At 38.2% G+C, this 25325-nt stretch overlaps 1 protein-coding gene across 1 annotated transcript in view; it reads left to right on the plus strand.

The window, feature by feature from the left end:
- CACNA1E (calcium voltage-gated channel subunit alpha1 E) overlaps window positions 1-25325 on the plus strand; it is a 285148-nt gene that overhangs the window by 172563 nt on the left and 87260 nt on the right. Inside the window, exons 9-18 of the mRNA XM_070941053.1 lie at window positions 4520-4573; window positions 6532-6618; window positions 7511-7720; window positions 9233-9345; window positions 10792-10904; window positions 13805-13936; window positions 14703-14775; window positions 18164-18281; window positions 19091-19158; window positions 22129-22226. Coding sequence (XP_070797154.1) covers window positions 4520-4573; window positions 6532-6618; window positions 7511-7720; window positions 9233-9345; window positions 10792-10904; window positions 13805-13936; window positions 14703-14775; window positions 18164-18281; window positions 19091-19158; window positions 22129-22226 — 1066 coding nt within the window. The remainder of the gene's footprint in view (window positions 1-4519; window positions 4574-6531; window positions 6619-7510; window positions 7721-9232; window positions 9346-10791; window positions 10905-13804; window positions 13937-14702; window positions 14776-18163; window positions 18282-19090; window positions 19159-22128; window positions 22227-25325) is intronic.

Raw genomic sequence — 25325 nt, forward strand, 5'->3', positions numbered from 1 at the left:
TCATATTGGCACAAATTGGTGAAAACCGACTCTGAAAATTCCCGCGGTTTTCACCTGATTAAAAAGTGAAAGTTCCCCTTTTCCCAACAATCGGTCACATTGTCCAATCAAGGTCACCTGGTAACCGGACTTCTCTCTGCAGCCACATGTTGGAATGTCCTTGGTTCTCACAGGAAACTATTTTGTTTTGGCTACAAAACCCGCATCTAACTATGTTCCTCCTCCCTATCCTATCTTTGCATTGTGGAAACCCTGAAGCCTTCAAAATGGCCCCAGCCAGGTTTGCTTCAGAGTTGACAGTGGCTTCAGGATTGGACACCTCAAAACTTCCTGCATATCTTCAGGTTATAAGAGATTGTCTCTACCCCATCCCATCAGGTCTCGCAGAAAGGGCATGTTTCAGGAACTGATTATTAGATTATCATCAGTCAGGACCAGGGAAACAATGCATTTTCAGTATCTGCCTTCTGGAACACCAAGAATTGTTTTGCCCCAACCCTTCTGGCCTTTCATAAAGTTCTTAAGATCTGGCTTTTCTCTAAGGAAAGGGATGAGATGAAAGATTTATTCCTGGTAGCCATTTTATGTTTTATGTGTTTTATTTAATTCCATTGTTTATTGCATTGATTTTTTATTGAATTAGCCACCCAGAATCACATATATGAGATAGGCACCCATATAACTCCAGGAAATAAATTGATGGATGGATGAATGGATGAATGGATGAATACAATTTGAAACTGAATTTGGAAAAGATATAATTGCTAAATCCAAAGACGTGACTTCAGGATTTAGAATATCTGCTTGTTCTCAATAAGATTGCATTTCTTATGAAAAAAGAAGTTTGTAATCTGGGACTCTACCTGGATATGTCATGGCTGCTGGACTATTCAGTCAACATGTCTGACTTAACTTTAATTTCATTAATATATAGGAACACCCATCTTCCAAAAACACCAAAGAAAAAACAGGGTACAGAAGGATATTAGTGATAACACCTCTAAAAATAAATAAATTAAAAACAGAAATAAAGACAGATGGATACTTATTTATTTATTTTTATCCCAGTATTATTTTTTTTATAAATAATTCAGGGAAGCAAACATACTCTTTCCTCCTATTTTCTCCACAATCACAACCCTGTGCAGTGGGTTGGGCTGGGATTGACTGACCCAAAGTCACCCATCCAGCTTTCATGTTTATGGTGGGAGTAGAACTCACAGTCTCCCCATTTCTGGGCTGTTGTTTTAACCCCTAAACTAAACTGGCACACATTTATACACAGGAAGATTCAGTGCCCTTAATCAGCATGAGCCAAACTCAATGTCTTGTAATAACAATTGCAATAGTGCAAAACTTGCTACATTCCTGGAAATTTCAATAGCAAAGTCAGCAAGTATAAAGTAGATATGCTTTAACATAATTTTGAACTTCAATTTCAGATGAAATTTCATAGTGTATAGGAGTAGAGTTATGAGTTTTACAAATCATCTTACCTGGAAGAGAGTGACATAAGGAGCAATTATACAAGGTTAGATTATATTTTCTTTGCAGAGCAGCTGTTGAAGATAGTTTCAAATTGGTTGAACAGGTAGGGAATGACATCTCTCAGGATAGCTCCATCTCTACCATGCTGAAATATCTATATTAGTTGCTGGTTGTTTTCCAAGCACAATTCAAAGTGTTCATTTCAGTACATTTAATATTGACTGCCAAATTTGATTATTCTATGATGGAGGCCTATTTATGGACAAACTGCACCATCTTCATTATGATCCAAAATCTTATTTTAGAGAATTAGGTTGCCATTTTAATGTTTATATTTCTAAAGATGTTTATTTGTAAAATAGAAAGCAATAGCTGAATCTGATATTGGCAAAATAGCTGGGAATTGTTTTCTGTCAAGCACCAATTAGCCTATTAAATGATATTTTGCCAGTCAGATATTTCTTATTAGAGACATGTTTTGAACTGAGCAAAGGTATTTGACATTACATCAGGGGTCCTCAAACTACGGCCTGCTGGCAGCATATGGCCCGCTGAAGCCATTAATCCAGCCTGCGTAGGACTATGAGGCTGCCCCGCCACATTGCCCCACCCACTTGCTGGCCCCTACCCTTTGGCCAAGCACAAGACTTACCTTTGCGAGCCCCATGGGCTGGAATTGGAAGGTAAGGCCAACATTTTTGGCCTGCAGATGCTTCTGGAGGCAGGGGAGATGAAAAATGGGACGTGTGGATGCCCTGGGAGGCCAAAAACGGGCCTGTTTTAGCCTGGTTTTGGCCTGAAAAGTCTTCTGGAGGTGGGGAGGTAAAAAACAGAGCACGTGGACATCCCAGGAGGCCAAAAATGGGCCCTTTTTAGTCTATTTTTTGACTGCAGAGTACTTCCCCTGCCTCCAGTAGCACTTGGCAGGCCAAAAACAGGGCACACTGAGGCCTCCCGAGGTCCGCATGCCCCATTTTTGACCTCCCCTGTCTTCAGAAGGTAGACAGAGAGAGAAAGAGAGGGAAAGGGAGGGAGAGGGAGGGAGGGAAAGAGAGAGAGAGAGAGAGAGAGAAGACACAGAGAGAGACATAGAGAGAGGTGGGAAAGAGAGAGAGAAAGACAGACAAGAGACAGAGGGAGACAAAGAAAGACAGAGAGTGAGAGAAAGAGTCAGAGAGGGGGAGGTAAAGAGAGACAGAGAGACAGAGAGACAGAGACTTGTTGATTGTAAGTTCCTTGGGCAGAGAAAAATTACTGCAAAACTGAGTTTCCTGAAGTGGACCACTAGACTCCTAAACAACTGAAAAAATGATCTTGTAAAAAGAAGAGTCAACCAAAAGAGCAACATGTGAACAAAAGCAAATAAAATACCCCCAGGAGCAAAACCAATTAAAGTTTAATTTGTGTGCATTGTTTAATGGACTGCTAAATTGACCATGCCCACCTAGTCACATGACCACCTAGCCATGCCCCCCAGCTGGTCCACACCCCCAAGACTCTGAGGGACTGTGAATTGGCCCCCTGTTTAAATAGTTTGAGGATCTCTGTATTACATCTTTGGATCCACTGACTCATTGATTTACTGTACTTCTACATAAGTTGGTTTCATAAAGGTTTTCTTTACTTTGATCTCACAGTTATAAATCATACTATTATTGTTCAGGGATGAAGGGGTTAATTTATTCCCAAACTGTCTAATCTGTTGTCTCTTCCCCCCCATCCCTGACACAAGGAAACAAACAAACAAAAGTGAGCAGAGCAATCCCTTCCAATGAATGGTATTCTTATGCTTTGTTCAGCAAGGAAAAAAGAGCTGACATAAAATAATTTTAAGCAGACAGTGAAAGAGAAAATGTTAAGAGTTTGTTATCATGTCCCATTCCTCTTTCTGTGCCTGAAAAAGATAGATTGTTGAAATATATTTTTCTTCTTCTTCTTACGAGTGCAGAGACCACTTTTTTTTAATCAATTGATCCATTGGTTGCAACAGGAATTGATCAACTTAGTTTGTCACCCAAATGTGACATTGCTGGCTGAGAGAGAGTGACTAGAATTGAGAGGCGAGACTAACATTCACAGATTTCTAGTTTATAGTCTGGGGACTTTAACCACTACCCCAAACTAGGCCGAAACATCTCATAACCATTAGACCAAACCAGACCAAAACATAATTTGCAGTTTCAGCTATTGAAATCAGAATCGTGCTTTATGTATATTAGTAATTGCTAATTTTTAAAACTCTGTGAACCATTTTGAACCAGGCTGTTTTCCTTACCAAGTCCCCCAAAGTATGTGTTTTCAGAAATTTTGCATAGGGTTATGCTATGGAATGACATTCCTTTTGTACTCTAACTGTACAATTGTACAATAATTGTATTTTGTGCCTCCAATATTTTCATGCTCTTATTACCAATGAAACTATTATTTATATTTTGTTTTGGAAGCCACTTTAAAGTTTCTGATGTTAGAACTCAAGGCAAAAAGGTATAGCTCTAAATTCTAAGCTTTCTTCTCCCTTGATTGTGATGCTTCAGCCTAAGATAGCAATAGCAATAGCACTTTCAGACTGATATACTACTTCACAGTGTTTTTACAGCCCTCTCTAAGCAATTTTACAAAATCAGCATATTGCCCCCAACAATCTCGGTCCTCATTTTACTCACCTCGGAAGGATGGAAGGCTGAGTCAATCTTGAGCCTGTTGAGATTTGGCCTGCCAATTTGCAGACAGCCAGCAGTCAGCAGAAATAGCCTGCAGTACTGCATTCTAACCACTGCTTAGAAACCCTTTGAAAGAGACTAAATTTTTGATTCTTTAAAGCTGTCCTGGGAACCTTAGATGTTTAAATTGTTCCATTGGAATAATTTTATTTTAAGCTTATTTTGTGCTGCTTTATTTTCTTACCTCCCCCTTTGTATTAATCTTCTTCCCCCTATTTCAATGGATATGAGAACTGAGAACTGTTTGCTTCACTAAAGTTCAAGAAAGCTAGGCAACTGAATAACTAAATCAATTATAAATCTTTCTATAGAGGAAGTAATGCTGGCTGAAGAGAACAAAAATTCTGGCACATCAGCCTTAGAAGGTAAGGCTCCTTCTCTCTCATAAAATAACTATTCACTTCTCTAATTGATTCACAGTACAGTTGCTGTCACAGTCGTACGTCAGTAACTCCTTATGCACAGCCCATGCATGTTTGTCAGTAGAAGATGGGGTGAAACTGCCTCCATGCCACACATCCAGGTTTTTCTACCTTTCTGTCTATTTATGGAGACAGCCAAAAGTGGAGAAAGAAGGGGATTTGCAATGGAAAAGCAGCAGGGCATGAATCTGTGTCTTCTACAAGTTGTTTTTTCTTTGTGATTGTTCCCCAATTGTGCTACTTGATCAGGTAAGAGGAATAAAAAAGTCTAGCAGCCAGGAAAGCATCACATGGCAGGTTTGTCAAGTGATCCAGGTGCTGGCATACTCAAACATCCCAGATACAGAAATTTGGGTCAGTTCAACCTATTAATAAGCAAGAGTAGCATAGGGTTTCCATATCAGATGATAATTCCACAACCTTTACAAATCTGTAAAGCTGAAAGATGGAATAAGATCATAAGCACAGTTGTGGTTTCATTTTGTGACTGCCTTGCATAGCAACCAAATCTCTGGTCTCAATTATGGTAGCTAAATGAAAACTACCTGAATATGGAAAAGAAAAAAAATCTTGAATAAATACATAGAGAAAATAGTTAAAATAGAACTAACAAAGCAAGATACTGTGTGCAATGGTGACTTTGTTTTTTAAGAGCGAATTAATATGTGTCCATACAGGATCTAACTGATTGGTTTTTCCATTATTTTTGTAAGGAGTCCATTGAAAGGCTAAAAAGTGAGCCTATATCAATCCAGTATGAAATATGACAGTTTTTTCCAACAAAACAAAGTGCTATCTTCTTGGCAACACTCCAAGTTCAATAAATCTAACACTTTTCTTAGACAAATGTATTCCAAGTTTTCAGTATATAGTTGAGTATCTTTAAGCCATATTTCTCTTTGAAAAATGTTATTAATAATACTTTGAATATCAGACCATACAGAGTAATTGTAGAATAAACTCAAATTATAAATATCCTCTCAGCTTTAGTTTATCTATAGTTGATGTCAGCCATAACAAATATACAAGCACACATATACATATCAGTAATGGGTTTGACTTACCTTTGCTACTGGATTGGAACTGTGAGCGTGCTCGTGCATGCGCTCGCTTTACGCCCTTGTGGTGCTTCTGTGCATGCGTAGAACCTTCTGTGTCCGTGATGATATCCAGGTGAGTGGGTGGAGCCTCCCAGCGCCGCCGCTACCAGTTCGCCTGAATCGGGGCAAACCAGTAGAAACCCACTACTGATAGATATCCCCTGTCCTGATCATCATGCTCCCCAGATTATGGCTTGGCAGTAAATCACAGATCTCTGAATACTTCATTATTTTATTCCACTCTTCAGCTAGATTTTAAAAGACTCAGATATGAGTCAGCTCGATTAGAAATTGTACTGAGACATGGATAATGTTGCCTCAGTGAACAATGATAACAGGGTTTTACAGCCCTGGGGCCATGTCTTCCACCTCCTCCCCTTCCAAATGAATGGATACATGGTACAACACTTAATGGTTTTGGAAGTAAGCAATTCTTGTATGCTTACATAGCATTCATCTCTGCCCTGGAAACAACTGGTTCCTAGTTTAACCCTCATAGTGATCTAGAAATTATATCTAAAGCAAAATGTCCAACTTTAATTTTAGGAGATATATAACAAAGAATTCATACACTAAAATAATAAAAGTATATGGAGTTAAGTGATATGTATTATATCATAAGGCAAGGTATAGTGTATATACCCAGTGAAATGCCTACCATTATTGGCTCTTATTATAATGTACCTCCAGGAATAATTGAGTTTCTGCTCAGTTATTATAAAGTCAAAGTTAGGAACTGCCCACTGTTACTTCATAACAGAGGTAATATTTACTGATGTGCTTTTTCTTCTCCTTTTTTAGTACTTAGGAGAGCAACTATTAAAAGGAACCGGACAGAAGCCATGAATCGTGATTCTAGTGATGAGCGTGTGGATATCTCGTCTGTGGGTAAGATGAAACTAACAATGTATGTCCTTCAGTTAGTTAAGGTACTTCATTCTACTACAGTATAATATTTGTCCCAAATCATGAAACAGCCACATTTAAACAGAAGTGAAGAAACAGATCAGACCTATAGTACCATATTTTTCAGAGTATAAGATACACCTTTTTCCCCCCTAAAAGGGGGTGAAAATTTGAGTGTGTCTTATAAACCGAATGTAGCCCCTCACACCCACTGCCCCCCACCCTTTGGCCTCTGCCTCCCAGCAATTTACCTCCCTGCAGCAAGCAGCAAGAAGAAACAGCCCATTTCAGCTTCAGCACAGCCTAATTAGCACAAATTGATTGTCCCCGACTCTCAGCTGTTTCAGGCTGAAGGGACTACCATTGCCTATTGCTGTGCGGGCCTCTTCTGCTTGCTGCAAGGAGGTAAATTGCTGGGAGCAGATTTTTTTTCTTGTGCTAATCGAGCTTTGCTGAAAACAAAATGAAAGTAAAGCAGGCTGTTTGCTGTTTGCTGCAATGAGGCAAAATCGCTGGGAGGCAGAAGCAGATTTCTTTTTCTTGTTTTCCTCACCAAAAAAGGTAGGTGCGTCTTATAGTCCGGTGCATCTTATACTCCAAAAAATACAGTAAGTAAAGTGGACAATTGTATATTTGCTATACTACAGCTGCTATACAGTCAACTGGAGATGCTACACCTGTACCTTTTTCCATTGTTGCTCCCTGTAAAGTTTTGTGACAGAAGGTAGGAAGAAAATTTTTCAAACTGGTAAGGAAAGGCCTCATGATGGAAGAGACAATGACAGAATAACTGTAAGCTTTTTAATAATTAAAGCCTATAGTGAATTCTACTAGCTCTCAGCACTTCTTATCTCTCTTCTTCATTCCATTGTAGGAACCCCACTTGCTCGATCCAGCATCAAAAGTGCAAAATTGGATGGGGCCTCATACTTCCGACACAAGGAACGCCTCCTACGGATCTCTGTTCGTCACATGGTGAAATCCCAGGTGTTCTATTGGCTTGTCCTGGGCATAGTGGCCCTCAACACTGCTTGTGTGGCTATCGTCCATCACAAACAGCCTGGATGGCTTACACACCTGCTAAGTAAGTGATGGAGTTCTGTGTTGTTCATGCAACATTCTTGCAACCGATTTGAAGCAGAGAACAAGAAACGGTAGCCTAGAACCAACTGCATTTTAAGTAAAAGTGTCTCACCTCCACACCGAGACTGAATTTTGGTGATTGTGGAGCATAAGCATATTGTGACAGAAGTTTAGATCAGAATTATATTTCATTGAGTAAATTCATTAGAGCAGCGATAAATCTCCTTCTTACCTCCACAATTAAGTTAGGGCAAATCCTCAGTTGCATTTACTGAAGAGAATGATATTGAGGTTTTTCAATGCATAACCCAAAAGAAATGCAACCCAAAAAGTAGCTATATGAAACTATCTACATTTTCCTGAATATTGTAATGTAGTTCACAATTTGTTAGTGTGTGCAGAATGAATATATTAGGAGAAAGTGAAAAGGAAAATGCATATATTAGGAAAACATATAAAATGCATTCACATTTTCAAACAGACCAGTTTTTAGAATTGTAAATTGAAATAGTAATGTTTTGGTTATCACTGACCTCATTCCTTTTTACTCTTACTAATAAAATGGACAACCCGCATTATGTTGTTGATGATGTTACAGACTTAATTTGGTAATGGCATTATGGGTGCTTATAAACAAAATTGTGTATGCCACAACAGCACCCCAGATAAATAGCTGGAAGAACAACAGGCCTGGAAACAATAGCAAGTCAGAAGAACAAAATTGTGAAATTACTGATAAACTTTTGCAACAAGCCAAATCTGGAGAAAAATGTTTGACTCTTGAGTTCTGAACAACTGCTAACCCAATCCACTAAATTCCCTACAGCAGGTTCTTTGCTTACTACATGAAAAGGCTTCCAAAAATATTTTTTGGACATCCCATATTACTGCTTGTACATGAAATAAGGGGCAAAAGAAGAAACATGCTTCTTACCGATTTTGCTTATGTAAACTAAACTAAAGTAAATCAAAATAATTCACATCATTAGGTGTCCAGAAAGAAGAATGCTTGAAGGATAGTTAGAGCAGAGATTGACTAACTTCTAACTTCTTCGGATACATTACCATTTATTTTTATTGCAGACATCTGTGTTTTAATGATATTGAGAGGCTGACTCAAATAAAATCTCTCAAATATCTGGTTTGATCATATAAAAACACAACTTACTTTGTAAGAATACCAGCAGGGAAAAGCTCATCAGCAGAAATTGGGCAATGATCCACTGATGTGCCTTCTAATTTTTCTTGGAAGTTGGATAGAAAAGCAATTTTTATCATGTTCCCCACATTTTTATATGCTGCAGTTATAAAGACTCTTTCTAGCTCCCAGGATGATTGTAACTAACTTTTCTGACCTATGTTGTTTGATTGGGTGCCCAATCAGGTAGAGAAATTTGACAATGTCAGCCTGATATTTGAGGGTATTTTGTTCATTTTTATAAATTTTCTTTCAAAAATAAATGAGACAGAAAGGTAGAACTGGAACTAACCCACTTGGATGGCTTTCTTTCAGACTATGCAGAGTTTATCTTTCTGGGCCTGTTCCTCCTAGAGATGTCCTTGAAGATGTATGGAATGGGACCACGTCTTTATTTCCATTCTTCTTTCAACTGTTTTGACTGCGGGGTAAGCAGGGCAAATGATAATGAAGGAAATAAGTTAGTTGGAGGAAATGCACTGATGGGAATAAACCCTTATAAATGAATAAGGCAGAGAATGCGGTGCCATAGATGAGCAAAGGGAAGTTGGTTCAGAGGAAAGTTTTACAGTAATTTGATTAAACTGATGGTTATGTGTGCAGTCCCTCTATGTAGTCTATGTATGTCAGAAGGAAGGTGTTTCTTCAAACTTATCTTTTAATTGGCTATGAAGGTACAGCTCTTCCTACAAAAGTAGATTTCTGGGAAAATATCACTGCTACAGGTAAAAATATAGTAGGAGATAGTTTTATTGTATAGAGCCAGGAATATCATGGATGGATGGATGGATGGATGGATGGATGGATGGATGGATGGATATAAAAGAAGCAATGATTTTGCTCACTGGTGATTTCCACCAGTGGAACTGAAAAAGAAATAGAACAGATAAAGAAAATCAGTGCATAGTGAGAAAAGAAAATAGAAAAGAAACAGAAAAAGAGAAAGAAAGAAAAAAGAAAAGTTTATAAGGAAGTGGCTTCTGATCTTATTGACAATGGTTATAAATTGATTTATATTTTATCTTCTCTCTTTAAGGTTATATCATAGTTTCCTGCTTTATATATGCTACCCTTTCGAATCACCAAACTCATCAATTACAACTTCATTTTTGTCTTTTTTTAGGAAAACGTCCATAAGCGGTTTCCAGTTACTAATAAATATAATTGTTGATCTTTCTGTAATCAAACAAATCAATTTTGCTACCTTTGCTAGCTCTGTCATATTCATCATCCATTGCTCTGCTTTAGGTCTTTCTATTAATGCACAAATAGTAATGTTGCAGCAATAATCATACATAAAAATAGCAAAACCATTGCTTCTTAAACATTTCTTTCTTGTCCTTACTCTTAATGGGCAAAATCCAGGAATACCTATATCCAGTCCTAATTGGTTAAAAAATAATTTCTCTCCAGAAAATAGTTGGAACTACAATTCTGTAAGGTAGAAGAGTCCAACACAAGCTATTTGGCATTGCTAAGAAGCCACCATTTTTAGGATTCTTTGAAAGAAGCTCTGATTACTTATTGCCATAAAACTAGCCAGTATGTTGTTTCTATTAGGGTTCAGTGATTGCATTGTTTCCAGGATTTTGTACAATTTGGAATGCAAAGTAGCTCTAAAACAAATGAAATAAAATACATAGCAGGTTCATTGTTGCCATTGCTTTGTTTCATTGCAAAGCGTAAATATATTTGTTGATCTTGTGTGCACAAGACAGCACAAATGTGTGAAGCACCTTTTGAGAAGTGGAATTGTTCATACTGGTTGAAAGAGACTATTGGGATTATAGTCGAATATAGTCTTCTCAGAGGGCTGCAATTTGGAGACCACTGTATTATTTCAGGACTTCTTCTGCACATGTTTTCTCTCTTAGGTTACAGTGGGGAGCATCTTCGAAGTAGTTTGGGCTATCTTTAGACCTGGGACCTCTTTTGGGATTAGTGTCATGCGAGCTCTACGACTTCTACGGATCTTTAAAGTCACAAAGTGAGATTTATTCTACCTGTTTTCTCAGTGTTTCCTCTGTCCTTTTTCTCTGCCTTTTTGATTGTTTGATTGACAGATAATAACTTCCCCCTTTTCCTTTGCCATCCTTAGTGTTAATAATATTGGGCTATCCACCTATAAAAAGCTAAGCAAAAATTTAGAAAACTAAAACTGATATAATAACACATAATTCTCCTTTATATACCGTACACACCCATGCTCATACGTTTTCCTTGGAACATAGTGGAAGTTTCAGAAGACTGGAAAACAGCTCACATGGTTCCAATATTTAAGAAACAGAAAAAGGAAACCACAGACCGATTCGCTTGACATCAATACCTGGGAAAATTCTACAAAAAACAATTAAGCAGTGGGCGTTTGAGCATTTAGAAACAAATAGGGTAATTATCAGAATCCAGTATGGATTTGTTAAAAACAGGTTACGCCACACAAATCTAATTGCTTTCTTTGATGAGGTGACTAGATTAGTTGACCAAAAGAATGCTGTGAATGTAGTATATTTAGTCTTTGGGAATTGGTAAAGCGGATCATAGTCTCCTTCTTGATGAAGTGGGAAAAATGTGGGCTGGATGTTCCTGCTATAAGATGGACTCACTACTTGGCTGAACAACTATATCCAATATGTGATCTTTAATGTACCTCAAAGGTTATGCCTTGGACATAGCACTGTTCAACATCTATGACTTAGATGAGGGAACAGAAGTCATGCTGATAAAATATGTAGGTGATACAAAGTGGGGGGAAAGGCTATGCAGGCTCAAGATTCAAAAGGATCTTGAAAATGTTGAACATTGGGTGCTATCCTACAAATGTTGTTCACTATTGAGAAATGTAAAATTCTGCATTTAAGTAAGAAAAACCATATCTACAGAACACATACAAGATTGGTAGTATCTGGCTTAGCAATAATACTTGCAGGAAAGATCTGGGACTCTTGGTACATTACAAGTTAAGAATGTCCCAGCAATGTATTGCAGCTGCCAAAAAAGCCACTGCAGCATCAATAGAGGTTTGGTGTCAAGGTCACAGGGAGTGCTACACTTATCAGGCCACATCTGGAACTGTATACAGTTATTAGTTATCCATAATACAAAAAGATGCTGAGGAACTGGAAAAAGTGCAGAGAAGAGCAACAAAGATGGTAAAGAGCTTTGGGGCAGGAGTGAAATGCTCCCGGTTCGGACTGAATTGCCCGATCCGGTTGTGAGCGTGGCGGGTGGTTCAGAGAACCGGTAGCGATCCCGGCGCGAGGCTCCGCCCACCCACCCACCTGCTTGTTGTTTTGTATCCTCTGCACATGCAGGGGTCCATGCCAGAACCGGTAGTTAAAAATGCTTTAAAAAGCTAAAAAAAAAAAAAGTTCCGACATCATTCATTCGTCGGAACTTTTTTTTTTTAACTTTTTAGGCATTTTTTTACTACCGGCTTGGGCGAATAGGTAGTAAAAAAATGATTTAAAAAAGTAAAAACAAGGCTCCGACGATCACAGCTGGGCCACGCGATAATTGGAGCCTTTTTTTTTCTTTTTTAAAGCATTTTTTAATACCTATTTGCCTGAGCCAGTAGTAAAAAAATGCTTTTAAAAGGTAAAAAAAAGGCTCCGAGAATCACAGTTGTGGCACGTGATCATTGGAACCTTTTTTTTAACGGGGGTCGGGTGGGGGAGTGCGTTTTTGCTCCCAGCAGGCTGTCCTGAAGCTTGCTAGGCCAAAACGGGGTGGGGGGTATAGGCCAAAAACGGGGTGGGGGGTGTTTCTGAAAGAAAGAGAGAGAGAGAGAGAGAAAGAAAGAAAGGAGGGAGGGAGGGAGGGAGGGAAGGAAGGAAGGAAGGAAGGAAGGAAGGAAGGAAGGAAGGAAGGAAGGAAGGAAGAGCCAAGGTGGCACAGTGGTTAGAGTGCAGTACTGCAGCTACTTCAGCTGACTGCTAGTTCAGCAGATCAGTGGATCAAATCTCACCGGCTCAAGGTTGACTCAGCCTTCCATCCTTCCGAGGTGGGTAAATATTGGGGGCAATATGCTATTTAGTATACTGTCTTTGGTGTAAGCCGCCCAGAGTCTTCAGAGAGTGGGCAGCATAGAAATATGAATAATAAAATAAAAAAAAAGGAAGGAGGGAAGAAAAGAAAGAAGGAAGGAAGAAAAAGGAGAGGAAGTAAGGACTATAAACCTGGCACTAGACGCAGCTTCAGAGGATAATCCAGGGCTGGAAGGGACCTACTCCAACCCTGCTCCAGCAGGACATTCTTAGTGAGTTTCTGTCTTTTGATCCCCCAGTCACATAGTTGCATAGCCACGCCCACCAAGTCACATGACCCCCACCACCAAGCCACGCCCACCATGCCACGCCCACAGAACCGGTAGGAAAGAAATTTAGATTTCAACACTGGCTTGGGGGCTAAATCTTGTTATGTTTTGTTTAAAGATGAGAGGATTAAGGGGAAGTATGATAGAAGTCTTCTGATACATGAAGGTGTCACAGGGAAGAGGCATTAGATATATTCTCCCTAGCTCCTGAGGATAAGACAAGAACCAATGGGTAGAAGCTTTACAGTGAGAGATATTTGAACTAAAGAGGAATTTCCTGATTGTGACAACTATTAAGCAATGGAGCAGCCTGCCTGCTACAGCATGGATGTTCTATCACTAGAAGTTTTCAAGAAAATACTGGGCAGTGATTTGCCAGAATGGTATGAACACTCCTGTTTTGGGCAAGGAGTTGAACTAGAAGACCTTCAAGGTCTCTTCCAACCCTAGGATGCTATGATACTATGGCAAAATTCTGCTAAATTCTGGTTACCCAAATAAATCCTGGTGCTCCCAAATAAAACAATTTTGTGATGCTTTTGGAAGCAGGCTATAACCACATCTGGATTTTCCAGGTATTGGGCTTCCTTGAGGAATTTGGTGGTCTCTCTGATGAGTTCTATGAAGTCTATTATCAGCCTGCTCTTCCTCCTTTTCCTCTTCATTGTAGTCTTTGCTCTACTTGGGATGCAGCTTTTTGGTGGCAGGTAAGTACATAACCAAAGAAAGCTTCTTTAATGTGTCACCCAAAATGCTAGATTATTCCAAAAAGCTTCCATAACATTTTCCAATAATGCTACTTAATGCTTAAGTGCCCTAGGAGAAGCAATTGCTTACGCAGGATATGAGGGCCTAGTTAAATTGATTCTGAAGAAAGATTTTGGAAGATATGCCTTTCTTCTATTTTGCAGATTTACTGCATAAACATAACACTCAGTAGCTGTCACAGAAATAAGCATTCTACAGTCTTTCATCTGCTTTTTAAAAATTGTTTCAAAGATTCATAGCTCTTATTTCTGGGTTGGGAAATTTGTATACATTGGCAATTTGTTAGAATCTAGAGAAGCGGCAGAAGATTGAGGTCATCCTTTCAATGATAAGGAGATACAGTTAAATATCTAAAACAAATAGCAATTACTCTCCATTGCTCTTCAAAGATAATTCCTGAATTATCTTTTCAGCTATATTATCACTCTATTCTCTTGCCTTGATTCTATTTTTTCTGCCATGCAGGGGCCTTTTAGACTATTAGCCCCCTACAGGAATCCAAATTAAAACATCCCAGACAATGGCTGTCTGGATTTCATGTGAGCAAATTCAGTAAAAGGAAGTCCATCACCTTTCTGAAATATAGAATTACAGAAAGAGATCACAAGGTTGGATAATTCAACTTTTTGCTCTCTTCAGTGGGATAAATCAGGGGGAAAAAAAGTCCTAACATTAATGTTCACATTTGTTTTCTTTTGTAAACAGATTTAATTTTATGGATGGCACTCCTTCGGCAAATTTTGATACCTTTCCTGCAGCCATCATGACAGTTTTCCAGGTATAACTCTGTGCTTTGCAACCTGGTATTAGAGAAATTAAATCCAACATACAGGTTTTTACTACAGTAGTTTATTTTGGGGGGTGGGTGGGGGCTGGAGCCATAATATATCAGGAATGTTCTGCTCTTAAAAATGATAATTAAATGTCAAACTGCTGTCCTTTCCTCTTTGTAATGTATAATGAAATACATTGCATGTCCTGATTGTGTGCATTTTCCTTAACCTTATTGATAATAAGCAGTATGGATGCTATAGAGGGGATCCCACTGAGAATGGAAAGGCATTTTGGAACAACTGGGAAATCTGAGACTATATCTTCAAAAAATCATTTTGGAGGAAATATAAATTTCTCTCTAGAGCCAAACTATCATCCACCTTTCCAAATCCAAAATAACATGATTAGTTAAGTGTCAATTAACAGATGTGAAATGTTTGAACAATGGATCCAAATAAAGATCTTCTCCCCATCAGTCAGCTTGAAAAAAATAATAAATAGTACTGGAATTTTACTTTGAAGGATGAAATAAAACATTGTGGCCTGGTTTACAGATCAAGCTAATTTAAGGCTTGTTTAATTGTGGTTGTTGAACAGTTCTTAATGCCTAGCTGCAGATCACATGCTTTGCAAAGCCACTATCAAATCACATTACTGCTTAGTAAGATGTGTGAACCAGGTCAATTGCTAAGAAAATATTTAAATAAGAGGGCGCAAGATAACAAGCCCCACGTTTGGTACAATTAAAAGTGAAAATTTTAACCTATGAAGCCCTATATAGTTTGACACAGTGGTGAAATCCAAATTTTTTTACTACCGGTTCTGTGGGTGTGGCTTGGTGGGCATGGCAGGGGAAGATACTGCAAAATCCCCATTCCCTCCCCACTCCAGGGGAAGGATATTGCAAAATCTCCATTCCCACCCCACTCTGGGGCCAGCCAGAGGTGGTATTTGCCAATTCTCCAAACTACTCAAAATTTCCACTACCGGTTCTCCAGAACCTGTCAGAACCTGCTGGATTTTACCCCTGGTTTGACACCAATTTACCTTTAAAGACCACCCACTCCAACTAAAATCAATTCTCCTTATAAAAATATCTCCAGAAAAATTACTTGTAGTTCCCTGCTACTGTGAAGTTGGAGGGACGAGACTAGTACGAAATATTTCTTTGTAATATTTATTTATTGTTAAACTTCTATGCCACCAATCTTACTGCGGCAACTCCAGGCGGCTTACAGTTATACAATAAAGAACCCTCAATTATGGAACACTTCCCTAAAAAAACTATATTAAAAAGCTACATCAATTCCAATGTTATTGCCCTTCTGGAAGCAAGTCAAAACAGAGCTGTTCCAGAGGGCTTTTAAAATTTAATTTATTGAAAGAACACCATAAATATGTTTTATACTATTCTTTGTAATTGTTGTTTTATTATATTTTAGATACTGTATGCTTATACATTTTGTAATTATCTTTGTGCAACATGGAGCATCATTTGATTGCGATGTCTTAGAAATTAAATCAGTTCAACAATCAGTCAGTACTGAGTGGGTACAAAAGCAGTATGGACCTTAAGCTAATTGCATAGGACTCAAATCAACTCCCAAGAATGGGTTCAACTCCTTTTTGTGTTTCATTTTCTTTCTGTCAGGCAAAGATAACATTTTTTAAAAAAGTTAGCCTCTCTACAACAGCAATTTAATAAAAATGCCAACATGATTTAATAGTTAAATAAATTTGAATTGTAAGGGCAAAAACTAGAATTCACATGTGAACAAATTATAATTGGAATAATTTGATCAGACCAGCTGATACACAATTAAAACTACCAATCATCATACAATAAAAAGGGAAAACTAAGAAGCTTAGTGAACTATTTCTCTTCACAAAATGTTTTTTAAACTTTTCGTTGCTCATTTCTTTTAACATTCTATTGAATCAACATACCTAGTTATATGTAAGTTCTTCAAGTTATTGTCAAAGTTATCTGTTACCATAATCACCCAGTACAATTCTTCATTCCTTAATAACAATCCACCAATTGATTTTTTTAACCTTCGACTCCCCATCACTACACTATCCTAGCCTTTTCTTATTTATATAAAGTCTGGGCATGGGCAACACAGAAATGAAATGAAATGAAGATTTGAGTTTTGAGATGTTCCAATGGTGGGTTGCTCCCGGTTCGGTCCGGTTCGGCCGAGCCGGTAGTGGTGACGATGTGATGTCACCGAACCAGTTCTCTTTGACTGAGAGCTGGGCCGTCCCACCCGCCCCCGCTTTATTCCTACCTTTATTTCTTGTTTTTTAGCCCAGCTGATAGGCGCAGCAGATTGGATAGCACCTCAGCTGGGCAGAAACCTAACGTGCTTGCATGGAGCGCAAGTTTGGCACGCGTGCGAGCGAAGCGAGCATGCAAGCGGCGATCGTGCGCAAACCGTGTGCGCCAAGAGAACTGGTGGTAACACCGGTTGGAACTCACCACTGGATGTTCCTATTGTCAAAGTTTCCACTTGTATTTTTAGCTATAAACAACTATAACTGTAACTATAACAACTAACTTATTAATTGTAAGGTATCTATGGTTAAATTAAAGAAACAAACTCTTCACTAGTTTAGACACTAGTTTAGACAATAGTCACTAGCCACGGTCATCTCTATCTTCAAAAAGGGAAACCCCGGCCTAGTTGCGTCACCTGCAAAGTCATGGAATCAATCATTAACCAATCTATTACCCTTCACCTAGAGACAAACAACCTAGCAAACAACAAGCAAACAATAGATACAAACTTAAGGTAAACCGCTCCAAACTCGATTGCAGAAAATATGACTTCAGCAACAGAGTGGTCAATGCCTGGAATGCACTACCTAACTCTGTGGTCTCTTCCCCAAACCTCCAAAACTTTAACCTTAGACTGTCTACTGTTGACCTCACCCCATTCCTAAGAGGTCTGTAAGGGATGTGCATAAGAGCATCACTGTGCTTACCATCCCTGTCCTAATACCCCTTTTAACACGTATCCTTTTCCTGTATTCAAAATCATGTTTACACTTTTATCTGTTATCTTATATATGCTTGACAAACAAACAAACAAACAAACAAACAAACAAACAAACTAGAATCGGGGGGAAAATAAATCTTTTTTTGTGTGTGTTTACAATTTAGTATTAGTAATCTGCCTATGCCTGGAACAGTAGCACTTCCTGCTGAAGGAATTGGACTAGCACATGGGAGTCCTTAGCCAATGGATTTAACTATATGTGTTTCACTCTCTTTTGACCTGTCCTAACTTGAAGAGTGTTATGAGATAAAATGAAGGGAGATCCCTCTGAAAGCTCCCTTGAACTTAGGAGGAGAGGTAGAATAGAAATCAAATCAACTCTTTGTTTAGATATTAACAGGTGAAGATTGGAATGAAGTGATGTACAATGGAATTCGCTCTCAAGGTGGCGTCAGCTCAGGAATGTGGTCATCCATCTACTTCATAGTCCTCACATTGTTTGGGAACTGTATCCTTCTTAATGTATTGTTTTGAAATATAAGTTATAACATTTGACCATAGAAAGTAGTAATGGGAGCACTTCTGTCAACATCTGTAAGGCTCATCATTAGGGTATCTCCACACTTAACTTTTGCCAGCCCTGAATTGATTCTATGCCACTGTGTTCCCACACTATCATCTCCGTTCAACAGACTTCCAATTTCAGTACTCAATAGTTTTTATAGTTGAAGTATTAGTGCTCCATGCAACTTGGGAGCCCTCCCTCTTGGCTTCTAGGCTCTCCCTACTCTCCTCAAGAAATTAAGTTACTATACATCAAACTAGTGCCCACCGTTGGTTTTGATAGGTCAGCATGTTACTTAACCCCTCATCTTTTAAAAAGCACTAGATTCAATACTTGGATGGAGAAGTGGGATAATGGTTGGATTATCTTTTTGTACTCTTTTATTGGCCAATTAACTTGCATGATGTTCTCCAAGTTTCAAGGTTGTCACAGTGAGAACACATGCAATTAATTTTAGGCTGTTTCACAGGGTTTGGAAGGTAAAAAGATGGCATGTTCATCTTTGTACATCTGGGCTTAAAAATCAGTGGGACATCACTCTTTTTTCCTTAGGCTATTTTTTTGATTGAAATGTCTATTCATGTTCTATTTTCTTTTCCCCATGAAATTATTGTTTAGACGTTGTTTAGATTAGAAAGCTAAAACCCTTCCTACTTGAATAATCAGTAAATTTCTACATGGCAGGTTGATTCTGAATGATTTCCATCTAGCTGCTTTAATGTGAAGTTTCATTCATCCCTCAACTATTCTAGATACCCTACTTAATGTATTCTTGGCCATCGCTGTGGACAACCTAGCCAATGCACAGGAACTGACAAAGGTAATAAAATGTTGTAGCATTAACAATCTACTGTATCTTAATAATTCAGAAGTCAATGTATTCTTAATCATTGTATCATTGTATCATTTTGATAGGATATAGTTTCAAACCTGATTTACCAAACTTAAATTTTAGGGAGACAGAATGTCAAGAGCTTAAACTTGGCATGTAGAGCATTAATATAAAACAAAAGATCTTTTTCAGCCAATGCAAGGAGCTTTTTATCAGTATTAAGGAGTCTTATTCTGCCCAAGCATATTTGGAATTGAGGAGCCAGAGTTTAGTAATAATAGCTTTAGAAATAACAGAATTACAGAATAACAGAGTTGGAAGGCACCTTGAAGGTCTTCTAGTTCAATCCCCTGCTCAGAGAGAACACCCTATACCATTTAAGATACATGGTTGTCCAATCTTTTCTTTAAAACCTCCAATGTTGGAGCACTCACAACTTCTGGAGGCAAGTTGTTCCATTGATTAACTGTTCTAACTGTCAGGAAATTACTCCTTAGTTCTAGGTTGGTTCTTTCCTACTTTAATTTCCATCCATTGCCCTGTCTTCAGGTGCTTTGGAGAATAAGTTGACCCCTTTTTCTAGAAGAGGGAGAAGACATCCCTTCTCCTGACCTTTCATCCTTCTGTAGTAGTTATCACCTTAATGGTTTTCAAAACAATAAAAATAATCCAATTAACTAAAAGAAGAGAATTGCACAATAAAGAGGCAAGCCAAAAAAAAGAAAAGAATAAGCAATGCTAATTAAATTGGCAACAAAAATGTTTTAAACTTCTAAAGGACAGGTACCCATCACAAATGAGACCATATCCTTAGAATCTGCCTTCTCACTTTCTTAAAGTCCCATTACTTATTATTTTCCCCACTGATTTTATTTGAAAAGCTTTTGCGAGTTTCTTCCACGAATAGGCAAAACCTCTTTTCATTTCAGCTAGGCTTACATCCTTCCTATTCAGATTACTTAGTTTACAGATATAATCATTCTTTCTCATTACAGTCATCCGGGTTTATTGTAGTTATCTCTTTAAGAGCTCAGTATCACAAATCTCACTCATTTTTCTCCAGTTTGCCTGTTGATACTTGTGCAATTATTAAATTACAGTTATAAATTGGAATCATGCCTAGATGAGTTTCACTAGAAATTGTATGCTTATGATCCATGTTATTAGAAAATATGTAGTGAGTCAGTTAAGAAACTGCGACCACTGCTGCTATCATAATGGTGTTTTGGTAGAAATAGAAATAGACCATGTCATAGCTCTAATTTCTAGTCCAGCTGCATTAATCATTTGTAGTATATGGATGTTAAGCAGACCCTCTATTACAGACAAATCTCTGTCATAGTCAATAAGGGTGAAACAGAATATAATAATCTATTCTTTTTAATTTGCCTCTGGGGTCAGATAAATATGCATCTCTAAATGGAAAAGGCCTGTGATGTTTTATATAAGTACCGGTAATTCATTAAAATATTATTTATCATCTCTGTTTATTATTCAAATTTATACCCCACCACAGACTTAAAAAAAAAATCAGTGAATATTTAACACAGGAAAAGAAAAAAAAGTATAAAGTAAACATCTTCAAAAGAAGATTGGATAGCCATTTGTCTGGGATGCAGTAAGGTCTCCTACCTTGGGCAGGGGGTTGGACTAGAAGACCTCCAAAGTCCCTTCCAGTCCTATGATTCTATGATTAAGTGATTTAAACTGGTGTACATTGGAAATGAGCTGTAAATATAGCATTTCTGTTCTTGGGCTCATGATACAACATCATAGTCTTCTGTATTGCCCAAAATCTGACTGTCTCCTATATAAGACATGTGAGAAAATTACATATGAGCTACTTTGAAGAGTTTGGAGAATGAGCAGAATATAATATTTAATGCTATATTTTATTGTTATTAAGCATAGAAATTTTATAGATGAAATCCACATGCAAGGGCATTACTTGTTTATATTCAAGGACTACAGGTCATTTTCCACTTCCCATTTCAACTGTTTTTGCTACTTTTGTTATTAATTTACTTACCTTTCATCTCACAGTTTGAGGTGACTCTATGATCCATTAAGCCAGGAAACAGACTGTAATTTTGAATCAACTGAATGGGAAAAGCATCATTTTATATGTACATTCAATCAAATCAAATAACTTTATTACAGTCTTTGACCAGTCTTGATGATGCACATTTTGATTTTTTTGGCTTGGGTAGCAATATTAAAATACTCTGAGTTGATTGCAGGAAAAGTGGATGGAAGGGTAAAAATGAATAACAGCAGCGATTATAATTTTATAGATATATTGTCCAGTTGAGACCTGAATTGCCATTGCTAAGCAATGTGATCATAAAGCAAAGTATCACACAGCCATTCTGCTTAGAGACAGCAATTTTGGCAGTTCTGGTTGCCTTCACCATTAAGCAAGAACATCCCATATTTGCCTTTTGCAATGTCCTCCTGGCTTCCTGATTGAATCTGCTTGAGGGAAGCTGGCAAAGAAGATCACCAATGATGAAAACATGACTGCGGGATGCTGCAATGTCTTAATTGTGACCTGGATGCTAAGGGCTCAGGTTACAATCACGAGACTGTGGGGACATTGTAATGGCTGGAACTCCAAGGAGCGGTCATAAGTACCACTTGTTCTGTACCATTGCAAGTTTGAAAAGTTGCTTAATGAGTGGCTATAAACTGAGGGCTACCTGTAGATTGGATATATGTTTTATAGATCTTTGAAGCCTTGCAGAAATCTCAATGTAGTTTTCTAGTAGGAATCTTTATGTACACCTGGGCCTATCATACAGGTGGCCGAAGGCCATGTATCTTTTTCACCCATGATCTCAAGCATATTTAAAGATAGTGCAAACCTCACTGTTGCAACTTGAGATAATTATGTAAATCATTCATTCAAAGTATGTGACTTTTTCTTCTATTTAACCAGTGCCTTTGCCTTTTCTTTAGGATGAGCAGGAGGAAGAAGAGGCTTTCAATCAAAAGCATGCTCTGCAGAAAGCCAAAGAAGTCAGTCCAATGTCTGCTCCCAACATGCCTGCTATAGAGTGAGTTGCCAGTCTCATTCATCATAGGCCACATTACCTTACATCCCCAAACGTGCTACAGTCATAACTCTCAGAAAGAAAGAGTAGAACATAATCTGTAAGATTGAGAGAAAACATAAAATAAGATATAGTGTTTGCTTGGCATATCGAAGCTTCCAAGGACAATCTTTAGAAGTTTCTAGCAGAAAAACCATGTGAGTTATTGCTAGGCTAGGTGAATCTTATTCATGAAGGACATTAAACTTTACTTTTTAAAAGTCCAGGCAAGGATGACCAAAATATTTCCAGCTATTTGATGTTGATGGTTCAACCATTCAATCTTTTTCAGACCCGTCAATCAAAACTGCTGATGCTGTTTCCATTAATATTTTCAGCAGATTTTTATAAATGCTTACACTAATGGAGTCTGTACTCAAGTGCTAGAAAAATGCAAAACAAAAGAGAGGGACTTATTCTTCCTATCAAGCAACTGTAACTTCTACCAAATTTCTCATGGTTCTCAATAATACTAATAATACTATTAGTAATTTAGAAAACTATTGCCAGACTCCCTCCTTCTTTTTTCAAAGAAAGTTGTTGAGAAGGTAGGTGGGCAGAGAGTTTCAGATGGATGGAATATCTGGATCCATTCCACTGTGGATTCAATTGTCAAAAACAGACAGAAGCTATATTGGTCAGTCTTATGGATAACCTGCTGTAGGCTTAGATGGAGGTAATGTACCCCTCTTTCAGTGATGGGTTTCTACTGGTTCACCACGGTTCGGGTGAACCAGTAGTGGTGGCGGCGGGAGGCTCCGCCCACCCACTCAGACATCATCATAGATGCTCTGCACATGCACAGAAGGTTCTGCGCATGTGCAGAAGCGCCGCATGTGAGCTCACAGTTCCAAACCGGTAGCGAAGGTAAGTGGAACCCACTACTGCCCTCTTTGTCCAGTGGCAGAGTTTGATATCTTCAACCATGAAGGTATCTCTTTGGACCACCTGTAAGGATTGGCAGATATTGTTTTATAGGATTTCTCTTCCTCCCTGAGTAGTAGACTCTAACTGAAGAGAGAGAAGAGAATAGAGGCCTGCACCATTGGCATTCTCTTGTGGGGTACACCAGGACTCACCTCTCCCTCATTGTTCTTAATATCTACATAAAACTTTTGAGAGAGCTCATCTGCCAGTTAAGGAGTGAAATCATTAATAACACACTCCAAACTGAACAGTGAAGGTTGTGCAAATGTTGTCCCAATGCCCAGAAATGTGAGGGCCTGAGTAGGATGGAACAGGCTTGAGGTCCAAGCTTCTTTCATCTTTACCTCCTGAAGGGGGAGAGGGCACTATAGTTCAGCAAGCAGAAATACATTTGTGACTCCAGCTGGTACAATTGATGGACTTCTGGGCCAGGAGGATATTCCCCCAATAGCAGGTAAAATATAATTTACTAAAGCACAATTGCAGCCTTTCCCAAACCAGAAAATGGTAATTTATGCCCTTTGTTACCTCACACTTAGCAGTTTGCTCCACGTAAAACCACACTTTCAGATCAATCAGACCGACCTTAATTTTGGGCAGAAAACAGAATCTCTGGGGATAATCTTATATCTTGATTATACAGAGATAGGGGCATGTTGTCCATCAAGTAATTTAGTCACATGTTGTAGAGGACACCCATGTTTCAGAACTTTAAAAGTAAATATCTAATTTCTCCAAGGGGAAGTTATTTCTCCCAGATAATTTTCTATGAATTAGAGTGGTGTTTGTTGGGGTTCTATTATACATATTTGAAAAGAATACAAGGTCTGTGAAAAGAAATGAATGAGTGGAAATTGCTTGGTTTTTTTTTTTGTTTTGTTTTTTTTTTAAATTTGATTTATATGCCGCCCTTCTCTGGAGACTTAGGGCGGCTTACAATGCGTTAAGCAATAGCCTTCATACTTTTGTATATTTATACAAAGTCAGCTTATTGCCCACACAAACTGGGTCCTCATTTAACCTACCTTAGAAAGGATGGAAGGCTGAGTCAACCTTGAGCCTGGTGAGATTCGAACTTACAGTAATTGCAGATAGCTGGTGTTAATCACAATGCTTTTAGTCTGCTGAGCCACCAGGCCCTTTTATGAAGTCCATTCTATCATAAGGCACTGAACTTCTTTAATTTTCCTCCCTACCTAGTACTTCTCCTTCCTTCCTTCCTTCCTTCCTTCCTTCCTTCCTTCCTTCCTTCCTTCCTTCCATTTCTGCTGAAAGAAAGTGGGGAAAATATGTACTCTGTGTGTAGAGTGCTTCTGTGTGTGAGTGGTTTGTATATGATACAAGCAGAAGTATTGGTATATGCAAATGAGGGATTAGTTAATTTTATAAACCTTATATCTTATTTTGCAGACAATTAATAATTATTGAGGTAACTAAGATTTATATTTTCCTCATATTCTTCACATATGTGATCTATGATAGGTATAAATGCATCACATATATGCATGGACATATACATATGTCTTAAGCTATATATATTGAACATCCAGTATGTATTTATTTATTTTAATAAACATATATAGCCATCCATCTCACCTATGTGATTCTTGGAAGCACATAAAGTTAAAAAATTGATTTCAGCTGAGAGATTTGTCCTGAGGAGATCCAAAGAGCTCTGTATACAGTAATTGCTCCATTAAGCTACAATTCCTGTATATTTTTATATTTTTCAACAAGATTTAACTAGTCCATTAGAGTCAACTTTTCTACTTTGGCCTTTTTCTCATAACTCTTGGGCCTTTTCCACCGCAGTCTCATTCCATTCCCATGAGACCTCTTTTCTTCTGGGGCAATTTTTTGTGAAACATCTGGGTGGACCTCCTTTGAACCAATTCTTATTTTCTTCATGCTATGTCAGTGGAGACTTTCTGACCTTGTCACCTGCTTTGAGTGGGTCTTACACATTCCATTTTCCATGCATGTTTATTCACAGAAAGACATGACATAAAGCTATAAATTACCTTTATGTCTATAGGAGAAGGATGACAGAACCTAGAAGTGCGGTGAAAAACCTAGAATCCTTATGTAGACACAAAATAACAAAGCCCAACTGCCTTGAGTGCCATTGACCCTTAT

Source organism: Pituophis catenifer, unplaced genomic scaffold (genome assembly GCF_029215685.1).
Source record: "Pituophis catenifer annectens isolate HBS135680 unplaced genomic scaffold, rPitCat1.0.hap2 SCAF_3, whole genome shotgun sequence".
Taxonomy (NCBI): Eukaryota; Metazoa; Chordata; class Lepidosauria; order Squamata; family Colubridae; genus Pituophis; species Pituophis catenifer.